The sequence below is a fragment of the Carya illinoinensis genome, chromosome 7, assembly GCF_018687715.1.
Source record: "Carya illinoinensis cultivar Pawnee chromosome 7, C.illinoinensisPawnee_v1, whole genome shotgun sequence".
NCBI lineage: Eukaryota > Viridiplantae > Streptophyta > Magnoliopsida > Fagales > Juglandaceae > Carya > Carya illinoinensis.
Genome location: NC_056758.1, coordinates 13,858,612 through 13,882,165, shown reverse-complemented (window position 1 = coordinate 13,882,165; position 23,554 = coordinate 13,858,612). Strand labels below are relative to the sequence as shown.

At 39.4% G+C, this 23,554-nt stretch overlaps 1 protein-coding gene across 3 annotated transcripts in view; it reads left to right on the top strand.

Moving 5' to 3' along the window:
• The window catches only part of LOC122315647, a 34,316-nt gene extending 11,043 nt beyond the window's left edge, over window positions 1-23,273 (top strand). The window contains exons 5-10 of one of the 3 annotated variants that reach the window (XM_043131694.1): window positions 372-440; window positions 667-744; window positions 7,940-8,026; window positions 21,917-21,967; window positions 22,610-22,846; window positions 22,921-23,273. In XM_043131694.1, the coding sequence (XP_042987628.1) occupies window positions 372-440; window positions 667-744; window positions 7,940-8,026; window positions 21,917-21,967; window positions 22,610-22,846; window positions 22,921-23,046 (648 nt within the window). In that variant the 3' untranslated portion in view covers window positions 23,047-23,273. Of the gene's footprint in view, window positions 1-371; window positions 441-666; window positions 745-7,936; window positions 8,027-21,916; window positions 21,968-22,609; window positions 22,847-22,920 lie in introns of all 3 variants that reach the window. The other 2 variants (XM_043131693.1, XM_043131695.1) reach the window with 2 other exon arrangements.
• The last annotated feature ends 281 nt before the right edge of the window (window positions 23,274-23,554 follow it).

Here is a 23,554-nt window from a genome sequence, read left to right as displayed (position 1 = left end):
AATGGGCATAACTTTTGTGATTTTTTGTAGTACTTTCTGTGTTCTTTGGGTTGCACTTTTAAGTAAAATTTTATTACTCATCAAAGAATAAGTTCGAGCATAAATGACACTTCCTTTGCCCATAAGAATGGGATAGGGGATGAGGTCTTAGGTTTAAGATATCGTGGATAACTACTTATAAAAAAATGGATACCATGTGTAACTTGCCAAATTATAAAAAAGAGATGAGATATCTATCATATCTTGGTGGTTTACCTATTTGTTTTGGGTACACCACATTTCTTCACTATATCTACCGTACTATGATGTTGAGAGAGAATGTGGTATGTACAATGGCAGCACTGTTTAAGTTGACTCTCTTTTATTTACAGAGATCAAAAATGAATTACCGTGCATGGAATCACCGATGCTGGCTTGTTTCCTACATGACCAGAGAACGGGTTAGTTGAACCATTGGTAGATAGTTTCTACATTAATCTTAGATTCTAAGATTGATCATATTGTAGTGAGTTCTACATGTGTTTTGCAATACCAATTGTATGCCAATTGCAGTTACCTAGATATGAGTTCTCCAAGAGTGTTGCAATTACAATTGGGTGATACTGACTTAGATTTGAGTTCCCTCATAAATTTTCTTATCAATTATATGGATCTGACTGCTCTTAGGTATTGCAAGAGCTAAAGAAATCCAAAAATTGGGCTGGGTTGCACGTTGCTGATAATTGTTGCTTTCATTATCGCAGAGTGAGTTTTCTTTTATGCATTTGAACTTCTGTTATGTCATCTTTAGTTATTTATTTTGATCGAAATTTCCGGATGTTCTTAGCATTAAAAAGGGGTTTTATTTTTCAATGTTGCCTGGTTGAAAAACCATTGACAAAAGCAGTGCACCTATGCTTGTGGTAACAGGACATCTATTTATCTTTTGCCTGGTTTTTCACCAACTTATTTTTCTGACAACGCAGGAATCCTGAAATGAGTTTATACAGTTGAACCCCAAGATACTGTACCATATAATAATTGTTGAATTTTAAAGTACTAGTTATAGCATTAGCCATTTTAGTTGTTTATGCTTTAATTTTTTATTTTCTAAACCGCTGAGAGTTCGCTCAAGTGGTGAAGGCCTTGGGCTTGGGAGTATGCTCCCCCCAGGTTTAAGGTTCAAATCCTCTTGGGTGCAAACAATCTCTTAGGGCCATTAGACTTGGAGATTTTCTCCTTGAATTAATTGAGGTGCACTTGCAGGAAACTCCTTGCCAAGGGCCTATGCACCCCAGAAATTAATTGGGAGATTGTTCCTGGACATCCTGTGCCAATAAAAAAAAAAATTGTTTATCTTTTTTGCTCCTAGAGTATGGGTGTAATCAGTCTAGTCTGGTCGGTCCAAATGGGGTTTTTGGGACCGGACCTCGGTCCACCCTTTTTCCATCCTGAGACCAGAATTATTACACCTATGGACCAGACATGACCGTTATATTTCGGTCAATTCGGTTTGGGCTAGTGCAAAATGGGCTAGTTTCATGTTGTTTGGCCCAACAGACATTTCATTCTGTTTTTTGGCCCAACGTACAAAAAATAGAGACAAAGAATTGAAAAAAATGCAATATCATCCAAACTCTAAATAAAAGAAAAAAAATAGAAAAGGAAAGGAAAAAATATACTTAAAAATTATCCATATCCATCCAAGAAAGGTTAGCAATCATCATAATAAAATTAGAAACAAAAAATGGAGAAAAAGAAAAAAAATGCAATATCATCCAAATTCCAAATAAAAGAAAGAAACCGAAAAAGGTAGGACAACTGACATATAAAAATTATCACAATCCATACATCTAGCAATAACCCACCTACTTATAAAACAATATTACAAATTACTCCACAACTAAAATAAAATGAATTGTATCAAACCAACACCAAAATAACCGAAAGGAAATCAACATAGTTATTAGTTACAAAATCAAATGATCACAAATGAGGCCACAATTCAAACTCCATGTCTTCACAAGTCACAAAAACGATTTTATTGCAACAACATAGCAAACAAATATCTTAGTTTCAAAATTTCTTTCATGCTAACCAAAATACTAGTATAGTACTATATTATTCTCACCTCAATCATGTGCAATAGGTGTATAGACATTGTATTCGACACCTTCGTGGAATTTTCAACCTCAACAAGTTCTATACATGAAAACTAAAACAAAACAAATTATATAAATTTACGTAACATATAAATCATAAAAAGATTAAAAGGAAATAAATTTGTTACATACCCATATCCAGCTTCTCAAAATCTTCCACATCATCCATTAAGGTCCTAAGGCTAATTGGAGTTGAAGAAGAACGAAGCCAATTCTGTGCACAAATGAAGCCCTCTACTATAATCGGAGACAAACTACTTCGAAAAGGATCAAGTTCAGGACCCACCGTGCTAAATGCAAATTCAGAGGTCCCTGTAGATATTGGTATTGGAAGAACATTGCTTGCAACTTTTGAAAGTTCGCGATATCCAATGGAATTAGCCTTCCACCAAGATTGAATCTTGAAATTCGCACTAAGTTCCTCACTGCTTTCAGTTAGGTATCTATCAACCTCTGAGTTGCTTTCCAATGAAACCGTTGCTTAAATAAAAACCACCTTAGTGCCTTCCTATCCTTAAGTCTACTACTTGTAGTAGTTACATCTTCAGGTGGGAGACTTGTGTACTGCTGATGTTGACTAGAATTGTTCCCTTCTTCAGTTTCAACGTATGCATCATGCATACGGGTTAAAACACTTTTTACTTTCAATTTCAAAGCAACCGCTTTTGTAGAATCATGGGCATACATGGATTCCAATGAAAACTTAAGATATCGTATCTTGTACCACGGATCAAGAATAAACCCAACATACAACAACATATTCATATTATCAAAGTTGCCCCAATATATGTCAAATTTTTGCCTCATATTATTTGCCATTAATCCCATCATTGGGCTTCCTTCTTTACATTCCATGGCAATCACATCTTGAATTGTAACTAACTCTGTAAAAAAAGAGTTGCAAGTTACATATTGACCATCCAAAAAAAGTAAAGTTGTGTCATGAAATAGTTAAGAAATCTTACAAATAATCTTACCTTCTCCCAATCATCCCTGTTGGGAGGCCCTAACTTCTTTTCCGTTCTTCTCATCCAATCATCATTGTTAGCATCATCATCATCACCCTCATCTGCAACACTAGGAAGGAATCCTGAATCTTCTTCCTCTAATCGTTCAAAAACCTTTCAAAAAATTTCAGCTCTGTCCATCATAAAATAGGTGGAGTTCAACCTAGTTAGTACATTTAGGCAAACATGACTTTTGCTCGTAATCTCTGCAAATTGTATACACGACTTAATGCACTCCATCTTTGTGGGTGAGGATTTAATGTATTTCACAATACTTCTCATCTTGGTAATAGACTCATCATATTCTTTCAACCACAAACAATCAAATTTAAGATGTGGGCACAACATCTCACATGCAACAATTCGTGTTCCAAAATAGCGTCCTTCCTATGCTTGGTTTTCTTTTTAAAAAAAGTAACTGTTCCGTTATTCGAACTTGCATTATCAAGAGTGATTTTGAGTATTTTTGGCCACCCCCAATCAATAAAGCACATCTTTATGGCCGTACCAACTGTATAACTCTTGTGATTTTCAACTAAACAAAAAGAGAGGATCCTCTTCTGTAGTTTCCAATCATCATCAATAAAATGTGCAGCGAGACACATGTAGTTGAGGTTTTGCACGAATGTCCGTATATCCGTGGTAAGGGAAATCCGATGCCCTTGAAGAGCACTTTTCAACTTATATTTTTCCCTCAAATACGCTATAACAATCTTGGCAACAGTAACACAAGATTTGATCTCTACACACTTAGGTTGAACGACAAGCATAAATTTTTTAGAATCCTCCCCTTCAAAAAACCTAAAGGGCAACTCATCAAGTATAATCATTTATGCTAGGGCATGTCTGCAAGCCTCAACACTAAAGGTCATAGGAACAAGTCCTCGACTACAACTTCCTCCATCCTTGGCCTCCCAACCTAAAGTAGTTTGGGGCTTATCCGTCTTATTAAATGGACATCTCTTACATTGATGTTCAATGTGATACTTAATGGATTTTGTACCGTTTTCCTTTTTATCACATGCATAATTAGCACCACAGTAATTACATACAGCTCTAGGTTTACTTGGATCACATTTTGTTGTTCTTGTGAAGTGATTCCAAACCATTGACTTAGTTCTATGCCTACCACTAAGTCCACTACCACTTGATTTGGTACTTACATTGGGTGGGAGTGGAGGAATGAATGCTTTGCCCTTGTGTTGAATCGTTAGCATTACCTATGGTGGAGTCTCCCGGAATCGTTTCTTTTGAAGTGTTCATCTAAAAAAGAATCAAACAAAAGAAGAGTTAACAAGCACTGTAACTGTAAGCTTAGCAAAACAAATCTGCCATTAAATTAAAAAATCCATGGTATAGTACTCCTTCCCTGCTTGACCCACACAAACAGGATAGTGATGGCATGTGAACAATTATCCATGGTATTCATTGACAACAGAATGACAACGCATAAATAATTTCATACTATAATTCAAATTATAAGAATTTTTCAGTGCTGTCTTGAAAATTCAACACTAATATAATTGTGTGACTAGTGGTTTTGGGATCACTTAAAAAGAAAAATGAAAGAGCAAAGCTTTTAACTCTGCTGCTTCTAGGCAAACAAGAAAACAAAATCTTGAAAATCAATATTTGATAGCATTTTTTTTCTGATTTATTTATTATACATCCACATGATATTTAATAGATTCAAAGCAGTTCCTTAATCACAATATTACAACAATAAGATGAGCACCTTCACAGATTAACAAAATGTTATGTTCAAAAATCGAAAATAATTACACGGTTTACAAGCTCAAGCAGAAAAATTTAAGAAATCTCACCTTAGCCGGCAGTGGTGGCGATTGGCGACCAGGTGGGGCAGAATGAGTGAACGGGGCGGCGGAGTGGGGCTGAGGCTCTGGGTATGAAGGCCGAAGGGGGTGCAAACTGCTGTGGACACACCCTGAGAACACAAATTTCTAGGTTAGATCTTTATATAAGGCTATGTCTACCCACTCTTCTCATAATTTCCCTTGGAAGTGCATTTGGAAGAGCAAAGCGCCCCTAAAAGTTGCTTTCTTTGGTTGGCTGGCCTCTCACGGGAAAATTCTGACCATAGACAAGTTGAGGAAGTGTGGCTTCTTCATAATGGATTGGTGCTTCATGTGCAAAAGGGATGGCGAATTGACGGACCATCTTCTTTTTCATTGCAATGTAGCAAAGGCTCTATGAGATGAAATCTTCTTAAGGCTGGACATTGCTTGGTGATGCCCAAGAAGGTGGTGGACCTTTTGGTTTGTTGGAGCAGAATACGGGGAAATCGTCAAGTAGCGGATGTTTGAAAGATGGCGCCCTTATGTCTTATGTGGTGTATATGGAATGAGAGGAATGGAAGATGTTTTGAAAATAGTGAACACTCATTGGAGGGGATTAGATACTTATTTTCCGAACTTTGTTACTTTGGGCTAAGACTATCTTATTAGATGGGGGTAATTTTGGTGACTTGTATGCATGTTTTTTTGTTCGTAGGCTGTAATTAGGTAATTCTCTCTTGTATACCACTTGTGTACTTGGGCTATGCCTAATTTTGAAGATCAATAAACTTTATTAATTATCAAAAAAAAAAAAAAAAAAAACAGTTCTTACCTCTCGCAGCTTCAAGTTATAATGAACAAAGACTAAATCATTCAAACGTTTATGCTCTAGTCTATTCCTCTTCTTAGAATGAATAAACTCAAATGTGCTCTAATTTCTTTCACGGCAAGTCGCATTACAACATTGACTTAATATGCGAACTGCAAACTTTTGAAGAGTTGGAGCCTCACTTCCAAAATTAGTCCACCATGCAACTACAATAAAAGTGCAATTGTTACTTAAAATTAAATAATATTTAAACAAAACAAAAGTTCAAATATAGATCTACACTAGGTAACAAATGATATGGACTAATTTTTTCATGCTGGTGGATTGCTAAAGAATGTCCAAAATCACCAAATACATTTTTATACATTTCAAGTTGTTCGATGATCATGTCTTGCTTATTAGTATCAAGTTTGAACTTTATAAGACAAGTCATAAACCCTCTTTAAACTTCACTTTTCTTTTTAAAGCAAGGGCTAAAGTAATTTCTAGGGTTAAGAAAACAACGCGCTGCATGTGCTGGACTGTGAAACTCTGCTTATCCCACCTAGCATCAATGATCCTTAGGAATGACATATATGCAGTAACTTTGTTTTTCAATCGTGCTTTTATATTCTCTTTTGCTCTCTCCATTGCATAATACAAGTATCCCATTGTAGGTTTACCTTCCCTGTTGACAAGTCGTATAACTCTAACCAAAGGCTTACTGATTTTTACAATAAATTGATATCGAGCCCATAACTCTTAATCTTTTAGAACAATCCCAGCTGTCTCCTTCCCAATGCGGGTATTAGAATGACTTGATGCAATCCATTTATCACAAGTAAACATTTGTCTAGGTTCCTCAAACAAAAGTAAGCATTGGATACTTGAAAACTTTGGTGCAAACCTTGTGATTGCAGGGCAACATAAATCACGACCATTGTGAAGTCTTTTCTCATCAAGGCCAAAACCCAAGCATGATTAAATGAACTTCGATTTCTTTCCTGCCTTTTTATATAAAATACAAAGTAATTGAAGAGAGTGAGCAATCCATGAACAGAAATGAGATACTTCTATTCATAGGATTTTGAGATTCTTCAAGTGTCCAAGAATCCCTTAGTTTAACTGATTCCAAAGTCCAAACAACAAAATGTACTAATGATTCAATGAAGCCATCACATAGAGAGAGAGAGAGAGAGAGAGAGAGAGAGGGAGAGAGAGAGAGAAGTCGATAAAAACCGCGGCGGATTGCTGATTGACGAGGACCTGCAGCAGAGTAAGAGGTGCTGCGACAGAGCGGACTGAGTCGCCAAGCAGCTACTTGTGGCGGGAGCTGGAAGCCTAGAATTGGAAGGCACAAGCCCTGGAACTGGAAGGCGTCAGGTGGAGAAATTAGGGATTAGAAATTTAGAATTTTTGTTGCCGTTCGTTGTAGGGTAGGGAAAAAGAAATGTCAAAATTACAAGCTTGTCCCTCCCTTTTCAAAATATTTACCGAACTGCCATGCACATAAATTCTGCACGGAAAAACTAATTCAGCCCAAATACTGAAATTTAGCCGGAATGGACTGGAACAGGCCGGAATGACTGGAACTAGATTTGAAATACCGGAATTCGGCCGGATCATCCAAGGGTATAGAATCCAACCCCTGGACCACGTTTACAATATCACTGGACTTTCCATACTAAGATTTTCAATGGTTTGCAGTTAACAGGTCCCTGATGGACTTGGTCCGAGTCCTATAATGCAATTCAGCACCATTGCTAGAACAATGCTCGACTCCTATTTGATTTCCGTCCCTCTGTTCACAAGTGTTCATGTTGTGCCGAGACTCACACACATCAGTCACGAACTTCTGTTTAGGCACATCATTTACAATTGCCAGGTCTAGAGCATCATTAGCAATCAAAGACATAAACTACCATAGCCTTTTGCGGCTCACCCAGATATGTGGCTTTAAGCCTCAAGTATCATCGCTGGCTACTTCTGACCTCACTGCTTGAGTCCCTTCATCACCGGCCCTTTTAGAGCTCGAAATTGACGAGAGAGAGAAAAAGAGGTTCCGGTGTCTTAATTTCGGTAGCTTGTGATTTTACCTTGTTTGGACTCTGGATTTCTTAAATGATTATTGCAATGGACTATAGATTTTCATACCTCACAATCTGAACTGCCATCAATTTGCAGCAGCTAATGCTCAGAATTTTGAAGGATTCATCGTGCAAACAAGAAAATGCATCTGCTGGTTATGCAATTGAAATTTATAAACTATGGAAGGTAATGATCTAGAAATCATTACAAATTTGTAGTAATTTGCTACAAGCGAGTTTGTGCTATATGTTCATTTCTTCTCTTTGTTATTATTGTTGGATGTTGATGCATTAGAGGATATCAGTATATCGTAGTTTTGTCATGCGTCACTATTGTGTTGTTTCTCTTTATTCTCATGCCAATTGAAACATAGGTATTGTCTCTTTTCTAAATTTGACATACTGGTTGATCCTTGATGGTTTTTTTTTAACCTTGCTTAGTTGTAGCTGTTACCTATACTTAAAGAAGTTATTAAATGTAACACACCCCAGGTGTTTAACAAAAATACACAGAGACCTGCTCACTTCGAGGGGAGCACCTCCAAAAGAAAGAGAGAGAAGATAGAAAAAGAGAAATAGCTTTTTGATTCAGATTTTGCATGGCTTACAAGAGTCTCATTCTCCTACATATACTGACCAAATCTTTACTAACTAGTGGGCCAAAGGCCAGCAAAACTAAAACAAAAGGCCAAACATATGGCGAAACCCAACAAACAAAAGGCAAAGAAATGGGCCATGGGCCTACACATAACCAATAGGACTGAGCCCAAACCTCTATATCTTTATTACCCCAAACCAAAGCCCACAATGACTTCGGTCCACTCCTGTAGATGTACTGAATTGTGACAAATCCTTCCCCTTCAAAGCACCTTGCCCACAAGGTACAGTTATGCTTCAACCCTTCCTTTGTAGTTGATACAAGCTTCTCGCCCTCAAATTCCTTGGGCTGACAAATGGCATACTCATTGATGGCATCTACCACATATAGATACTCATAACCCTTCTTTAGCTTCTCCCGGAATGGGGAGTTCTCCACGGCCTTCTTACTATCCCAAGTAAGGTAATAAATGTCACTCCGGTCTTCCTCCATCCTGGTCACATAATCTTTCAAACTGGTCATCTCATCAACACTCTTGGGGAAGTGGTAGTGGAGCAGTTCAGCAAGCCTTATTTTGTTTTGAGAATCCTCATGAATACTGAGCTTGAGGTTCTTAGAGAATGCCTCATAGAACGTGTTGTAGTCTTCCTTGTTCTCAGCAATCTCAAAGAACATGTTCTTTCAGATAACCTTGAGGATTTTGTTTTTCTGTAGCATTTCTCTTGAACTATTCAGAGGAAGGTCCTCAGAATCCACCACACCCTTGACAATTCTAAGGTATTTGGGAATCAGCTCCTCACAGTTGTCCATGATAAAGACACAGCAAACATACAGCTTAATATTGTTGGGCTTCTTTGTTGTGTCAAAAAAATCAAAAGGTCTCCTCTTGGGAACAAAGAGGATATCGTTAAACTCAAACTGGCCTTCAACTGAGACGTGCTTCATAGCTAAGTATTCTTCCCAATCATTAGTAAGGCTCTTATAAAATGCAGTATACTCTCTTGCAAGTACATTCACTTTTTGCTGATCCATTCCCAGTTGGTGAGTATTGGCCTTCAGGAAAAGTATATCGGCACACTGCAGGCAAGGATAGAAAATTTGAGCTGCAGTCAACTCGTCCTGCTCATGACCCATAATTTGACTGCTCCTGATTATCCTTGGTAGCTTATTCCTTGGAGCTATATCCATAACAATAGGCCAGTATTCGTGTGGCCTTGAGTTAATCACCTTTGACGACCACCGATCAATCAACTTGGAGTTGGAACAACCAGCAGTTGAGCGTGCCTCCCCACTGCCCACAACAGCTTCTCCATTTGGAGGTGTCAAACTTGAATAAGAAGATAAAGAGAAATCATTAACTTCCAGCTCATCTTCAGTGTTCCAGTCAAAATTTCCACCCTCTACACCATTTACTGCAAGGCCCATAATCATAGCATTGAAGGAGACAACATTTGGGGAGAACATCTGATCATAAACCTCTTTTGCCCTCTCCGAGCTCCCACATTTAGAATACATGTCAATGAATGCCATAGCTAGGATTTGGTTTGACCCCATGATACCTTTAGTTCCTTCAGAATTCATGTACTCAAGCACCCACTCACCAAGATCTAAATCACCACTTTGAGCACAAGCTGACAGCATGCTAAATCAGTGTAACATGGTTCAGTTTACAACTGGAATCCTCCACCATCTTGTGGAAAATACTCAATGCCTCCATAGGGCAACTGTTCTGTACATATGCACCAATCATGGCATTCCAAGGAAGCATTCGTCTCTTAGCAGTATCAACAATTTTATCAAATATTTCCCTACCCTTCTCAAGCTTCTCCCATTTCCCGTACATATACATGAGAACAGTATTGACAGCCTTACCAGCGGAATTATTGGAATCCACCTTTTTGTCAATTTCTACACCCATTTCTCAATTTCTCAATTTCTATGATTTCAAGGTTTGAACATGCAGATAATATACTTACCAGGGTATCATTTTCTGGCTGCAAGTTCAGCTGAACCATCATAAGGTAAAACTGTAAAACCTCCTCAGTCTGGCCTGACTGATCAAATCCAGCTAACAATGAAGTCCAACAACAAACCACACTCTTATCTGGCAATTCATCAAACACCTTGCGAGCAGCAATCGCATTGATATCTTTGGGGAAATCAAGTCCCATTGGCTGCAAATGGTCCCTCAACCTGAAGTCAGGACTATATGCCCCATCTGGAGGAGGCTTAGATGGGTGTTTGCTATAATAAAAAAACATAAACTTTGGCACTAATTGTCTTAGTGGTGATAATAAACAGGTTTTGAGGCATATAGCAAGCATGATTAACCTCTCCATCGTGATTTATTTGCTGGATTATTTGCACCTTCCCATTGGCACAACTGAAGCCATCGACATCGGCACGATCATCATCATGGTGCCATGTGCCGTTCTCGGTGTCCTCGATGGGGAGCTGGACCTGGGCGAGTATGAGGTAATTGGGCTCATTCATGGATGTGTGGGTGTTGAAAATAATCTTCTGGACGGAATAATCTTGCCAAGGGGCTCCTATCGATCCGGAAGCCACTCAACAATGAGAGAAGGCCGCTCGGGGGCGTGGGTAATGACTAGAGTGTGGAGGAAAGGTTTGTTCTTTTTCCAGATCTTGTACCCCTTGTTTACGAGCCTCTCCTCGATTTGGTTCCAGTGGATCATGAAGGTTCAGACAATCATGCCTGTGTCCAGGAAGATGAAAACAAGGACCAAAACCCGATAGGCTAAAGGGAACGCGTCATTGCAAAAGGAGCTAACGGTGCAAGCAACGAACCAATAGATGCTTAAGGAAGAGAAAGTTTGGCGGTCATGGAAGTGAGAGGAGTGTGAAGACTAGAGACTGAAGAACAAGTTGAGGAATCGATCTTGGAGTCTCGAGTGAAGATTGCGGCGTGACTGTATGACGAGATGGCGCGGATTTGGGTTTAAGGTTGGGTCTGGCGACTGCCAATTTGAGGAAAGGTGGGGTTGGTTGCGAGATATACCTACAACGAGAGGCCATTGGAGGAGACAAATAAGATAAGCCATTTCCCTCGTTCAAGACTTTGCAATGGTGTGCCTGATAACAACACTGCCAGTGTCAAACTCCCATATGGGGTGTTGGGAAGGCCAAGAGAAATAGTGTATATTGCAGAGAGGTCACCATGAGAGGGACAGTAAGAGAGCTGTGAAGTGAGTTACTGATTTCGCTGAGGGTTTAGGAAGGTGGTGTCGGTTTGGGTGGATGTTGGGGAATAAGAGTGGTGGAGCTGATTTCTTAGGTATTCGGTCTTCCTGTTCCTCGATGAAGTATTTGGTGTAGTCATTCTTGCTGGCACCATCGTCAACCCTTGCATTTGGACCTTTTCCTATTTTGTAACCACAGCTGCTCGTTTTCCATCTTCTTCTTCCTACATCTCACCAACCAGATAGGTTAAATTTTCCCTGAAGTTCCAGAAATTCTTTAATTTCTGCTGGATAACTTTGTGATTTTGCTGTATTTGTTCTACCAGCTCCCTATTTCTGTTGATTGATACAGGAATTTCTTCCATGGATTTTGATAGCACAGAGACCGATGTCTCTCTGATACCAATTTGTAATATATCTAAGTGTTTGAAAAAAATACATAGAGACCTGCTCACTTCGAGGGGAGCACCTCCAGAAGAATGAAAAAGAAGACGGAAAAAGAGAAATAGCTTTTTGATTCAGATTTTGCATTCCTTACAAGAGTCTTGTTCTCCTACATATACTGACCAAATATTTACTAACTAGTGGGCCAAAGGCCAACACAACTAAAACAACAATTAAAACAAAAGGCCAAACACTGCGAAACACAACAAACAAAAGGCCAAAAGGTAGAGAAATGGGCCATGGGCCTACACGTAACTAACAGGACTAGGCCCAAACCTCTACATCTTTATTACCCAAACCAAAGCCCACAATGACTTCAGTCCACTACTGTAGATGTACTGAATTGTGACATTAAACCACTGGGAGTCTCTCTCTCTCTCTCTCTCTCTCTCTCTCTCTCTCTCTCTCTCTTATGTACAACCGAAGGAGATCTCAACTAGTATGTGGGTATAATTTGTGTTTGGATCACAAACTGTCTGAAAAATAAGCTAGTGGGCATATGTTTTATAGCTAAATATCCTGCTTCCAGTTTATCACAGCACATGGAGTGCTTTTGGTGAAAACTCAGAAAGCACAAAATAAACTCACCTTTTTTTTTTTTTTGATACGTAAAAGTAAATATTATTCATAAAGAGGCATAGCCTGAGTACACTAGAGGTATACAAAGATCATGCCAGATTACAACTAAGAACTAGTGAGGGTTACAAGCAAAGTATGGAGATCATCTGTATTACAAATAATGGCCGAAGCCCAGGAAAGCAAAGTACAGTAAAAGAAACGTTTCAGTTCAGCCATAGTGAGCTCCATATCTTCGAAACACCTCTTGTTTCTCTCCAACCACACACACCACATAATGCAGTGAGGTATCATTTTCCATACAGCAGCGATTTGAGCATTTCCCCGTATACCTTTCCAACAGCACATAAGATCCCTAACACTTCTAGGCATGACCCATGCCACCCCTACCCTACTAAAAACATCATGCCATAAGCTCCAAGCTACTTCACAGTGTAATAAGAGATGATCAACAGATTCCCCATCACACTTACACATATAACACCAATCTGAAATAATGAACCCACGTTTTCTCAAATTATCCGAGGCGCCCAATAGATGCTGTCCAGACAAAGAAAGCAATTTTGGAAGGTACCTTGCACTTCCAAATAGCTTTCCAAGGATAGCTATGACCGTGGTGTAGGCCCAAGAGGGCCGAATAAAAGGACCTCACCGAGAATTTGTTATTACCACTTGGTTCCCACACCAGCCTATCCCTCATCACATTTCCAAAAGATGTAGCATATAGAGTCAAAAAAACCAGACAACATGTCCAGCTCCCAATCTTGAGCCGCTCTTGAAAAAATCACATTCCAATGAACAGCACCATTAGAGTGTGTCAATAAATCAGCCACAGCAGCCTCCTTGTCGCATGCGATTTGGAGACGAGATATATGTTTTAGTCTCCTTTTGAATTGTCAATATAATACACATGAATTATTCTAGAAGGTAAAGGAGCTTTATGCATGGAGGAACAGTATATGCTCATCGTAGGTTGCAACCAACAAGTTTGATTGAAGATACAATATGAGACTTAAAACTAAGCTCTAGAGTTACAATATGATGTAGTTGAAAAAAAGGGCCGAGATCCATTCTATCACCTAGTTGAGCAAAAGGCATCGCCTTTCTAGCTGATAGTCATAAAAAGCATCCAGGCACATAGTCTCGTAAACTGTAATAAAGCAACTAACGATCCTATATAATGATTACTAACTACTAATGCATTTTTCTTTTCTGTTTTTAAGGCTATTAAAAGCCTGTGGGTTAGTGCGCCTGCGCCTTCTTGGCAGGCTTTTTAGATGCCACTGCATTGAAATGTCCAATATGTGGAATGTCACTATAATGGGTATAAGTGCAACCTAATATTGACCTACCATATTCTATCTCGCATTCCTCCTTTCCTTGTGTCTTAATTTTCCTGCATCCATGCAATTAAGGCTTTCTATTTTGCTTTTATTTCTACATGTTTTTCACGTTCGATCACATATCGTTTCTTGGCTTGATAGGGTCCACAAATTTCTTCTCTCTGACTTCAATTTTCTATATAAAGGTCTTTCCATTTGATAAAAGAATTCCTTCACAACTTTTTGGATTAAAACTTTTCTCTAGGACCAAGTTCGAAGCACAAGAAGTTATAGAATTAGGACGTGAGCTTGTGGCATTCAATAGGTGACATTCTAGATAAGCATTAATTGGATTTTTTGATAGCTTGAAGCGAGAACTCTCCCTAGGAGAACAGTTCACTGAGATGTTGGCTTAGAATTTGAAATCTAGGTTCAACTTCTTCAGACTGCATGGTTTTGTGGGTTTAAATGCACCTTGTAAATGAGTTATAATGGCACTTACCATTATGTTGAACGTGGTGTTTCCCATCAATTATAAAACTTATTGCGAACAAGTGATAGGGGACTTAATGAACAGTTCCACATCAATAGAGTGGAATAAGAATGTGGGAGAGTATGTATATCTCATTAAAAAAACTCACTTTTATAGGTGGTTGCATTTTTATTTTTATTTTTTTATAGGTAAACTTTTATATTTTATTAATAAGAATATGCTTAGCCCAGGCACACAGGGGTTATTCAAGAGTTAACCCTATTTAAGAGGGAGATAGCGAAATAAGAAAATCATGAAAACCCTTAGAGGTTGGCTCAAGTGGTAAAGGCCTTGGGCTTGGGACCTCCAAGTCTAAAGTTCAGATCCCCTTGAGTGCAAACAATCTCTAGGAGCCATCAGACTGGAGGATTTTTCCCTTGAATTATCCGATGTGCACTTGCGGGAAACTCCTTGCTGAGGGCTTGTGTACCTCCGGAATTAGTTGGGACACTGCTCTTGGACACCCATTGCCAATAAAAAAAAAAAAAAAAAAAAAAAAAGAAAAGCAAAAATCATGAAAGTCTAGGCATTTAAAATCTACAACTTTGGCCCAAAGAAACAGAGTACTAACAAACAATGATCTAATCTCCTCCAATGATCTTTCTCTGTCTTCAAAGGCCCGGTCATTGCGCTCCTACCAAATGTACCAAAGAATACATAAAGGAATCATCTTCCACACAGCCTGAAATTTGTGGAACACCACCCATACTCGTCCAACATACCGGAAGTTCGACCGTTGTTGCAGGCATAACCCAGGCTAATTCTATCCTTTTGAATACATCGATCCATAATGCTCTAGCATTATGCAAAAATGCCGCCCTAGGAGGGGCCTTGTCTCTCTAAATTCTTCTCCATGAGAAATGATTATTTTGTGGTTGTGTGAGGGCCTTATAGAATGAACGATCTAAAAATATTCCTTTTTTGGTAGGTGACCACCGCAATGCATCAATTCATTGTAATCTTATTCTCACAGAATATAGGAGTTGGAATAAGCTTACAAAATTACTTCCCAATCTTGGATCGCCTGAGTGAAACTCACATTTCACTGAAATAAGTCACTTACCTCCCTAGAGCACCAACACCCCCCCCCCCCCCCCCCCCCCCCAAAAAAAAAACAACAGAAATCCTCCATATTTATAGTCGATTACCGACTTCCAAAAAGCTTCCTGTTCCGTGTTATAGTGCCATAACCAGAGATGGGGGAGCATTCCTTATCCCACTTGACCAGATGGAATTTAAATTCATCCCCAAGGCCACTCTATAGGAAATCAAGCTGCAGTTTCTCAATATGTGTTGCCACACTTGCAGGAATAGGAAACAATGATAAGAAATATGTAGGTAGATTAGAGAGAGTACTTTTGATTAAAGTAATCCTTACACCATTCGAGAGATACAAACGCTTCCAACCTGCCAATCTTCATTCTATCTTCTCAATTACTGCATCCCAAATAGATTTAGCCTTGGAGACGGCCCTCAAAGGAAGGCCAAGATAATTCATAGGGAGAGAGGAGACCTTACAACCAAGGATATTAGCCAGCATCCAGATGTTACGAACGTTGCTAGCTGGAACCAACTCTGATTTGGATAAGTTCACTTTCAATCTCGATATCGCCTCAAAGCAAAGTAGTAGTGTCCTTAGTACCTTAATCTGAATTAGATCTGCCCCGCAGAAAATAAGAGTGTCATCTGCAAACAACAAGTGAGATGTGAATAGTTCCTTGATGTCTATCACCCACTGAAAATCCCTCCAAGAACCAGTGCTGAAATCATTCTGCTGCACGCCTCCATCACTATGACAAAGAGAAGTGGTAACAATAGATCTCTTTGCCTTAGACCTCGGGAGCTGGCTACTGAAAAAACCAACTAGGCAACTATTCACTAAAATTGAGAACCGTGTCGTCGAAATGCACCACCTAACCCATGTACACCACCTCTCTCCAAAACCACATCTCCCAAGCAAATACAAGAAGAAATCTCAATTGACATGATCATAAGCTCTCTCTATGTCCAACTTATACATGAGACCCAAATTGCCAGATTTTAATCTACTATCTAGACATTCGTTAGCAATGAATATTGAGTCCAAAATCTGTCTTCCTCTTACAAAGGCATTTTGAGGTTTTGTAATGATCCGCACCAACACTCCTCCCATTCGATTTGCTAGCACCTTGGAAATAATCTTATACATCCCGTTCACAAGGCTAATAGGTCGGTAATCCTAAACCTTTGATGCCCCTACCTTCGTGGGAATAAGTGAAATAAAAGTGGCATTGAGATTTTTTTCAAATTTTCCCACTTAAAAAAATTCATGAAATGCCTTCATTAAGTCATCTTTCACCACTTCCCAACAAGATTGGAAGAAGCCCATAGAAAATCCATCTGGTCCCGGTGCTACTTTTACCATCTTCCTCATTACTTTATGAACATTAGCCTCCTCAAACGGCCTCTCCAGCCAAATGGCATCCTACTGCTCAATGGACTCAAAAGCTAGCTCATCAATCTAGGGCCTCCACCCCATTTGCTCGGTAAGCAACTGCTCAAAATAAGCAGCGACCTGTTCATGGATCTCAGGGCTGTCCGTGGAAACAACTCCGCTAATATTCATCATTTCAATGGCATTGGTTCTCCTATGGGAATTTGCCATTCTATGAAAAACTTGTGCTACGGTCTCCTATTAGTCACAGTGCTCGAGGTTTTTGTCGCCAAGAGATTTCTTCGAATAGAGTAACCCTCTCTAGTTTTGAAACTAGTTCTTTCCGTCGAGTAACTTCCTCCAATGAAAGTGCCCTCTCTAAGTCATGGAGCTCCTCCAAAAGTGACTTCTTGCGGTTACCTATATCTCCAAAGGACTGCGTGTTCCAAAACTTTAAATATTTTTTTAAAGCTTTTAATTTACCAGCAAGAATGAAACTAGGGGTACCTTGGATTTGATAGGATGACCACCATTGCCTTACCTGTTCCATGAAGCCTCTAGTTTTTAACCATATATTTTTTAACTTAAGTACCTCCTCTCGCCTTGTATACCCCCACATTCCAACAAAATAGGGAAATGGTTTGAACATAGGTGATGCATTTTTTTTTTTTGACATACTTCTGGGTAATGTACTTCCCACTCTAGGGATACTAAAAATCTATCCAATCTAGACCACGTCTGGTTATTGGACCATGTAAATGTGCCACCCATAAGAGATATGTCCACCAATCCCAACTTGAAAATACTATTCGAAAAATTCGACATTGCTAGCCACAATGTGCTATTTCCCGATCTCTCACTTAGGAAATCTGACCACATTAAAGTCCCCTCCTATACACCAAGGAATGTCCCACTAGCTATGCATCTCGGCTAGCTCTTCTCATAGGATATGTCTACTGCTGTCCAAGGTCAGCCCGTATATTCCATCTGAAGCCCATCTAAAGCGATCCTCCAAATTTTGAAAAGAACAAGCTACTGTGTATTCCCTGGTATACTCCTCTATTTTTTCCACCACTCTTCTATCCCACATCAGTAGTACTCCACCAAATGCTCCAATTGAAGCAAGAAAGACCCAATCAACATATGGACAACTCCACATGCTTTTGATAATGTTCCTTGGAATATTTTCCATCTTGGTTTCTTGCAAGCATACAAAATCCGCCTTCCACTCAGAGCAAATTTTTTATCCGCAGGCACTTATTAATCTCATTAAGCCCTCGAAGGTTCTAGGAAATAATCTTAGGCTTCATATGGACAGCGTCGACCCCCTCCCTTTGGATCTTTCTCGACTTGAGCTGTCCTCATAGTTAATAGACCAAGTCAACCTCTTAAGCTCCCACTGTTTTTTGCACCAGATTTCCTAATCCGAATATTGCCATCTTCAATGGCCATTAACAAAGCCATAAATTGTTCTTCGAAGCCATCACACTCAATTCCCACAGAGCACTATATTTCCTTCACCTTTTCCACAACCCAGTCCAAAGCATTGTGTTGATATGGAGGTAGAGCCTACAATGGTATAGGCTCCCCGTCCATCTCAACCCCTTCCTTTGATGCTCACAACGTTGTCAACAAAAGCCATGTCGCCTCTGTCAATGGACAGCAAAGCTGTCCATATTTGTTTCCATAATTGTTTCATATTTATTTCCTTGATTTACTCTTCTGTATAATTAGCTTAAATATTTGACAAATTGTATAGGGATAACAGTAGCATATACGTAGTTCTTTCCATGTATAGAATTCCTTTGTATAGTTTATATAATAGAGAGAAATCACAAGGCCAACCATGGAATTAAATATCAAGCTTCGCAAAGAGGAGGGTGACTTACTTGTTGATTCTAGTTTATATCGGAAATTGGTGGGTAGCCTTGTCTATCTCACCATCACTAGACCAGATATTTCTTTTGTTGTACAGCAAGTCAGCCAGTTTCTTCATACTCCTTGTCATCTTCATTTGGCTGCTGTCCGTAGGATCATACGCTATGTTCAGGGCACTTCTACCCATGGTTTATTCTTTCCTGCAGGCAATTCTCCTCGTCTTGTTGCTTATAGCGATGCTGATTAGGCTGGTTGTGCTGATACACGTCGCTCCATCATTGGTTGGTGCGTGTTCTTAGGTGATGCATTGATCTCCTGGAAGAGTAAGAAGCAAGATAGAGTTTCTAAGTCATCTATAGAATTTGAGTATCGAGCGATGTCTCTTGCTTGTTCCAAAATTATTTGGCTTCGAGGTTTGCTTGCTGAGTTAGACTTCTCTGAGACCGATTCTACACCTTTACATGCTGATAATACAAGTGCTATTCAGATCATGGCCAGTCCTGTCTATCATGAGCGCACAAAGCATATTGAAGTCGACTGTCACTCTATCCGTGAAGCCTTTGATGCTCGTGTTATCACTCTTCCACACATTTTCACTGAACTACAAATTGTTGATATCTTCACCAAGGTTCTCACTCGTCATCAACACTGCTTCCTAAGTAGCAAATTGATGCGGGTTTAGGGGGGATGTCAATGGACAGCTTTGCTGTCCATATTTGTTTCCATAATTGTTTCATATTTATTTCCTTGATTTACTCTTCCGTATAATTAGCTTAATATTTGACAGATTGTATAGGAATAACAGTAGCATATACGTAGTTCTTTCCATGTATAGAATTCCTTTGTACAATTTATATAATAGAGAGAAATCACAAGGCCAACCATTTGGCCATTCATACAGCACTTTTGACTCATCTTGACAGCCTCCTCAGCAAAAGAGGACCTGCATTCCCTCTCAGGAGATTTGCACGTAAAATCTGGAGATTCCCGAGCAATATCAACAACAGCTTCATCATTGACCACCCAAACACCCTCACCCAATGCAAGCTGCAGTTCCTTTTCCTCTATGATACCCCCCAGCCCCTTTTGTCCACCCATCGCATGCTCACTACCTGCCAACATGAAAGGAAAAGAATTTCCCGTGTTCAAATCCGACGGATCCACCACGAGCATACCCATCGGAAGGGATGTTGCTGGAAATGCCACCCCCCCCCCCCCCTCAACAGAACTTCTTGTCGGTCCTTTCTGTGGACTTCATACTTGGGAACTAACGGCTGATGGTGAGGGTGTTTGAGAAACCGTATTTGCTGCTGAGATTACCATCTTGGTCGACTCCACCACCATGGTAGCCTCCCTCTCCTCTGTCACCGGATGTTCCTTTGCCTGCGGCGAGACTACTAGAGTCTTTTCCGTCGACATTGATTGTAGCCCACTCGACGATGGGCCTGGGTCAGTTGGTTTCCGTCTCCTCCAAATATGGCCCTCCTATTTTTTGTTATTAGACTTTCCCATGGGCTGAGGCCCAAGCCCAAAAACCTGGGCCTGACCCTTGCCTAGCCTTCCCTTTATTTAAGCTTACAGAATGAAGCTCACTAGTATTTACCTGGCCCATTGACTCATTGCTGCCTGATTCGTTTGTATGATGGCCACCTTTTGTTTTTCCTTTAATTGGCCCACAGTCCTATAAGAAAAACTTGCAGAGCCTTAAGGAAACTATGCAAAGAAATAAGGGAAGGCAGTGTAGTAGTGGAAAGGAAAAAAGTGCTTTCTCATTCCATCTCTGATTTCTTATACAGAACAAAATGTCCTTGCTAGTAGAGCATTTACAAGAGAATATTCTAACCAATTCTGCAGAGCCAAAAGAAAATGACCATAGCACAGTATACACTGCTGTACAAAGCACGTAACAGAAAAAGATTAAAAAAACAAAAAAAAAAAAAAACTGCTGCACATTCTTGTGGTCCCAATCTTCATTGCTGAGCACAGAGGTTCTTCCTTAGCTGCAAATTACACCCTTTCCTCTTTGTTCTTCATATTTCAACAAGTCCTAGCTCACCCTCTTATTCTCCTCAACACACCATATAAGCCATTCCATTTGCAAATCCTTATGTGTTTTCTCATCCCCGTCAGAGTATGGAGCACCGAGTCCTCTTGCAGGCTGACAATACACCTGCCACCATCCTCAGGTCTCCAGACATCTATTGAACCGGCGGCACAACCTGCCATTAGTGAACCAGCAGCTCCTCTCAGGGTGGTCGATGTGTCAGGCCTTGCTCTCAACCTGGCATGTTCACGGGACTGCTCCGATAACCGCGGTTGTTGGAGAGCCTCCCTGTACGAACACATAAGAGGTTGATTCAAAACCACCGTTGTCACTGGCAGTGGCAAACGAACAGGTCCACCCTCTCTTTGCACCTCCCTCATTACCTCCACCAACTTCCTTCAACCCTTGCCATCCCTTTCCTCTGGTATGAAGATGGAGTTTTCGGGCCACCACCATACTCCACCAGTGCCATGTAAGAACCTCGAGAGTTAGAACACTGCTGCACAATGAAGCCCGTCTCCTTCTCGATGAGCAGTGTAAAACTCTCTTCTTCCAACCTTCAGACAATCCTCCAAGGCTTTGGTGAACCAGAGTGTTGTGGCTAACCACAAGCTCATACCTTTCACCATTCTCCAGCTCCTCTTTGTAAAACGCAAATATCTGCCATTCCTTAACACCTCAAAAACCTTTGATTTGATTAGTACTAGCTTCGAAAGACTCATCTTCCTTCCTATTCAAGCAAATCTCGCCATCAAACATCCATCGGCACCATTATAGATGTTAAGTGTACGGAGAAAAAAGTTACTTGTAAAATGGCAGATCTATTGGTTGCATTTATTACCAAATACAAGAATTGAAAATGGACCTAGATTATTCAAATGCTACGTTAAGCACTTAGATACTAACCAAAAATCCTTTTACACTTGAGAAAACTCTATTAATCATATTACCCCTTTCTAGTCATAGTTCCTGTTAATTAAATATGTTAATTATATTTAAACTATGCTTGTTAAATGTATTGATTATTTATTCAGAGATTATTCAATTTCCTGGCATCGTTGGTATTACAGGAGGAGCTCCATTGGAATGAAACGTTGATAAAGCAGTACATTGGAAGAGAGGTACACCTTAATAAACTCATCTAAACTTCAATCCCAATTTATTTGGATTTGGTGAATTAATCTTTTTCAACTAATCGCTTGTGTCCTTTTCATCCATTGAAGCACATCCAAAATATGCTCTTCATCACTTACTCATTCATCACTTCATTCTCAATCTACTTTTAACTGCTTTATCTATTGAAACCTTTTGATTTTTTAAAGCTTTAAAATCGGTAGGGTTCCTCTACATCTATCTGAAAAGAAAAAAAAAATAAAGTCTTGAATTTCAAGTCACTAACAGTTGCATAATTTCACCGTTGGTAACACTGAGCACCTGTAGATTTGTGACTTTTGAAAAGGAAAAAAGCTGGCCTTCTATTTATTTCATTGGTATATGTTTTTTCAGATGTTGTCCAGGAATTAACTGGCTTGTATGTATATACTATACTTTGCAGATGTAGCACACAACATATCAGTTATGGCCTTAGAAGCCTCTGTTATAGACCCTTCACTTAATGATTTCGTTCTTCAATCAAAGAAATTGAGTCTTATCTTTGAGTCGAGATGTTTTGGTTCCATCAATTGAGGTGTTAAGATCTTATATACCATTCCATTAATTATCATGTTACTAAAGAATTTGTTGTATGCTTTATCTGTATACAGGCATTATGGCTTCATCGCCGCTTCCTTTCTTTGTGTTGGATGAAGCAGTTTGTCACTGATGTCAACGATGTATCCTGCAATAGTGAGCAAAAAATCAGCATCAGTAATGACTTTGGTTTCTTTATCAGTAATGAGTTACAACTCCTCCACTCCTGCTCGAGCGTTCCGAATAGTGACTTCGATGATTTCAAAGCACAAGCCACATTTTCTGCTAGTTACATGTTATGGTTGACAAAGGTATTGTATTTTGTTCTTTTCAGTGTTCCGTTGTCTTTTCGGTTGGTAGCTCATATTTCCTTTATGTGCCTCAGCAAAGCTCTGAGTTTTTGTCTAAAGACTCTGAACACCAAGAGAAGCTTACAGCAGGAAATCTGAAGACACTGCTAAGTAAGGTCTGCCCAGAAAGGTCCTCCCTCTGGGATTCTTTGATGGGCTAGTTGGTAACGTCTGACCAATTTGGGGCAAAGTAAACCTTTCATATCTTATTTTGTCCCCCTTTTTTATGTGGATTATTCTCCTCTTATAGTACCGTAAACGAGAAAATTATGTAGTCGATGGCCCAATCGTGTGGTAACACATACGTCCAGTTGCGGTCTATATTAATGTAATATGTAACCGATATCTGATTTTTGAAGCTTAAATAAACTGGATTTGTTAGCTGTGATGTTTTTTCTTCTATATATATGATTTTTTTTTTTTTTTAAGATCTAATTTAATAAGTCGAGTAATCTATATTGGTGTTTATATTGGAAAATATAGATATAAATAATTTCAATATGCTTTATTTATTAGACAGCAAAGAAAATAACAGCAACAATTTACGAAGAGAATCCAGTATTGATGCATGTTATAATGTACGCTTTCCTTACAATAAAATTATGTTGCATCCAAATTTGAGGATAAACTAGACTTCTTAATGGTATATCCTCAAGATGAGTCGATTCT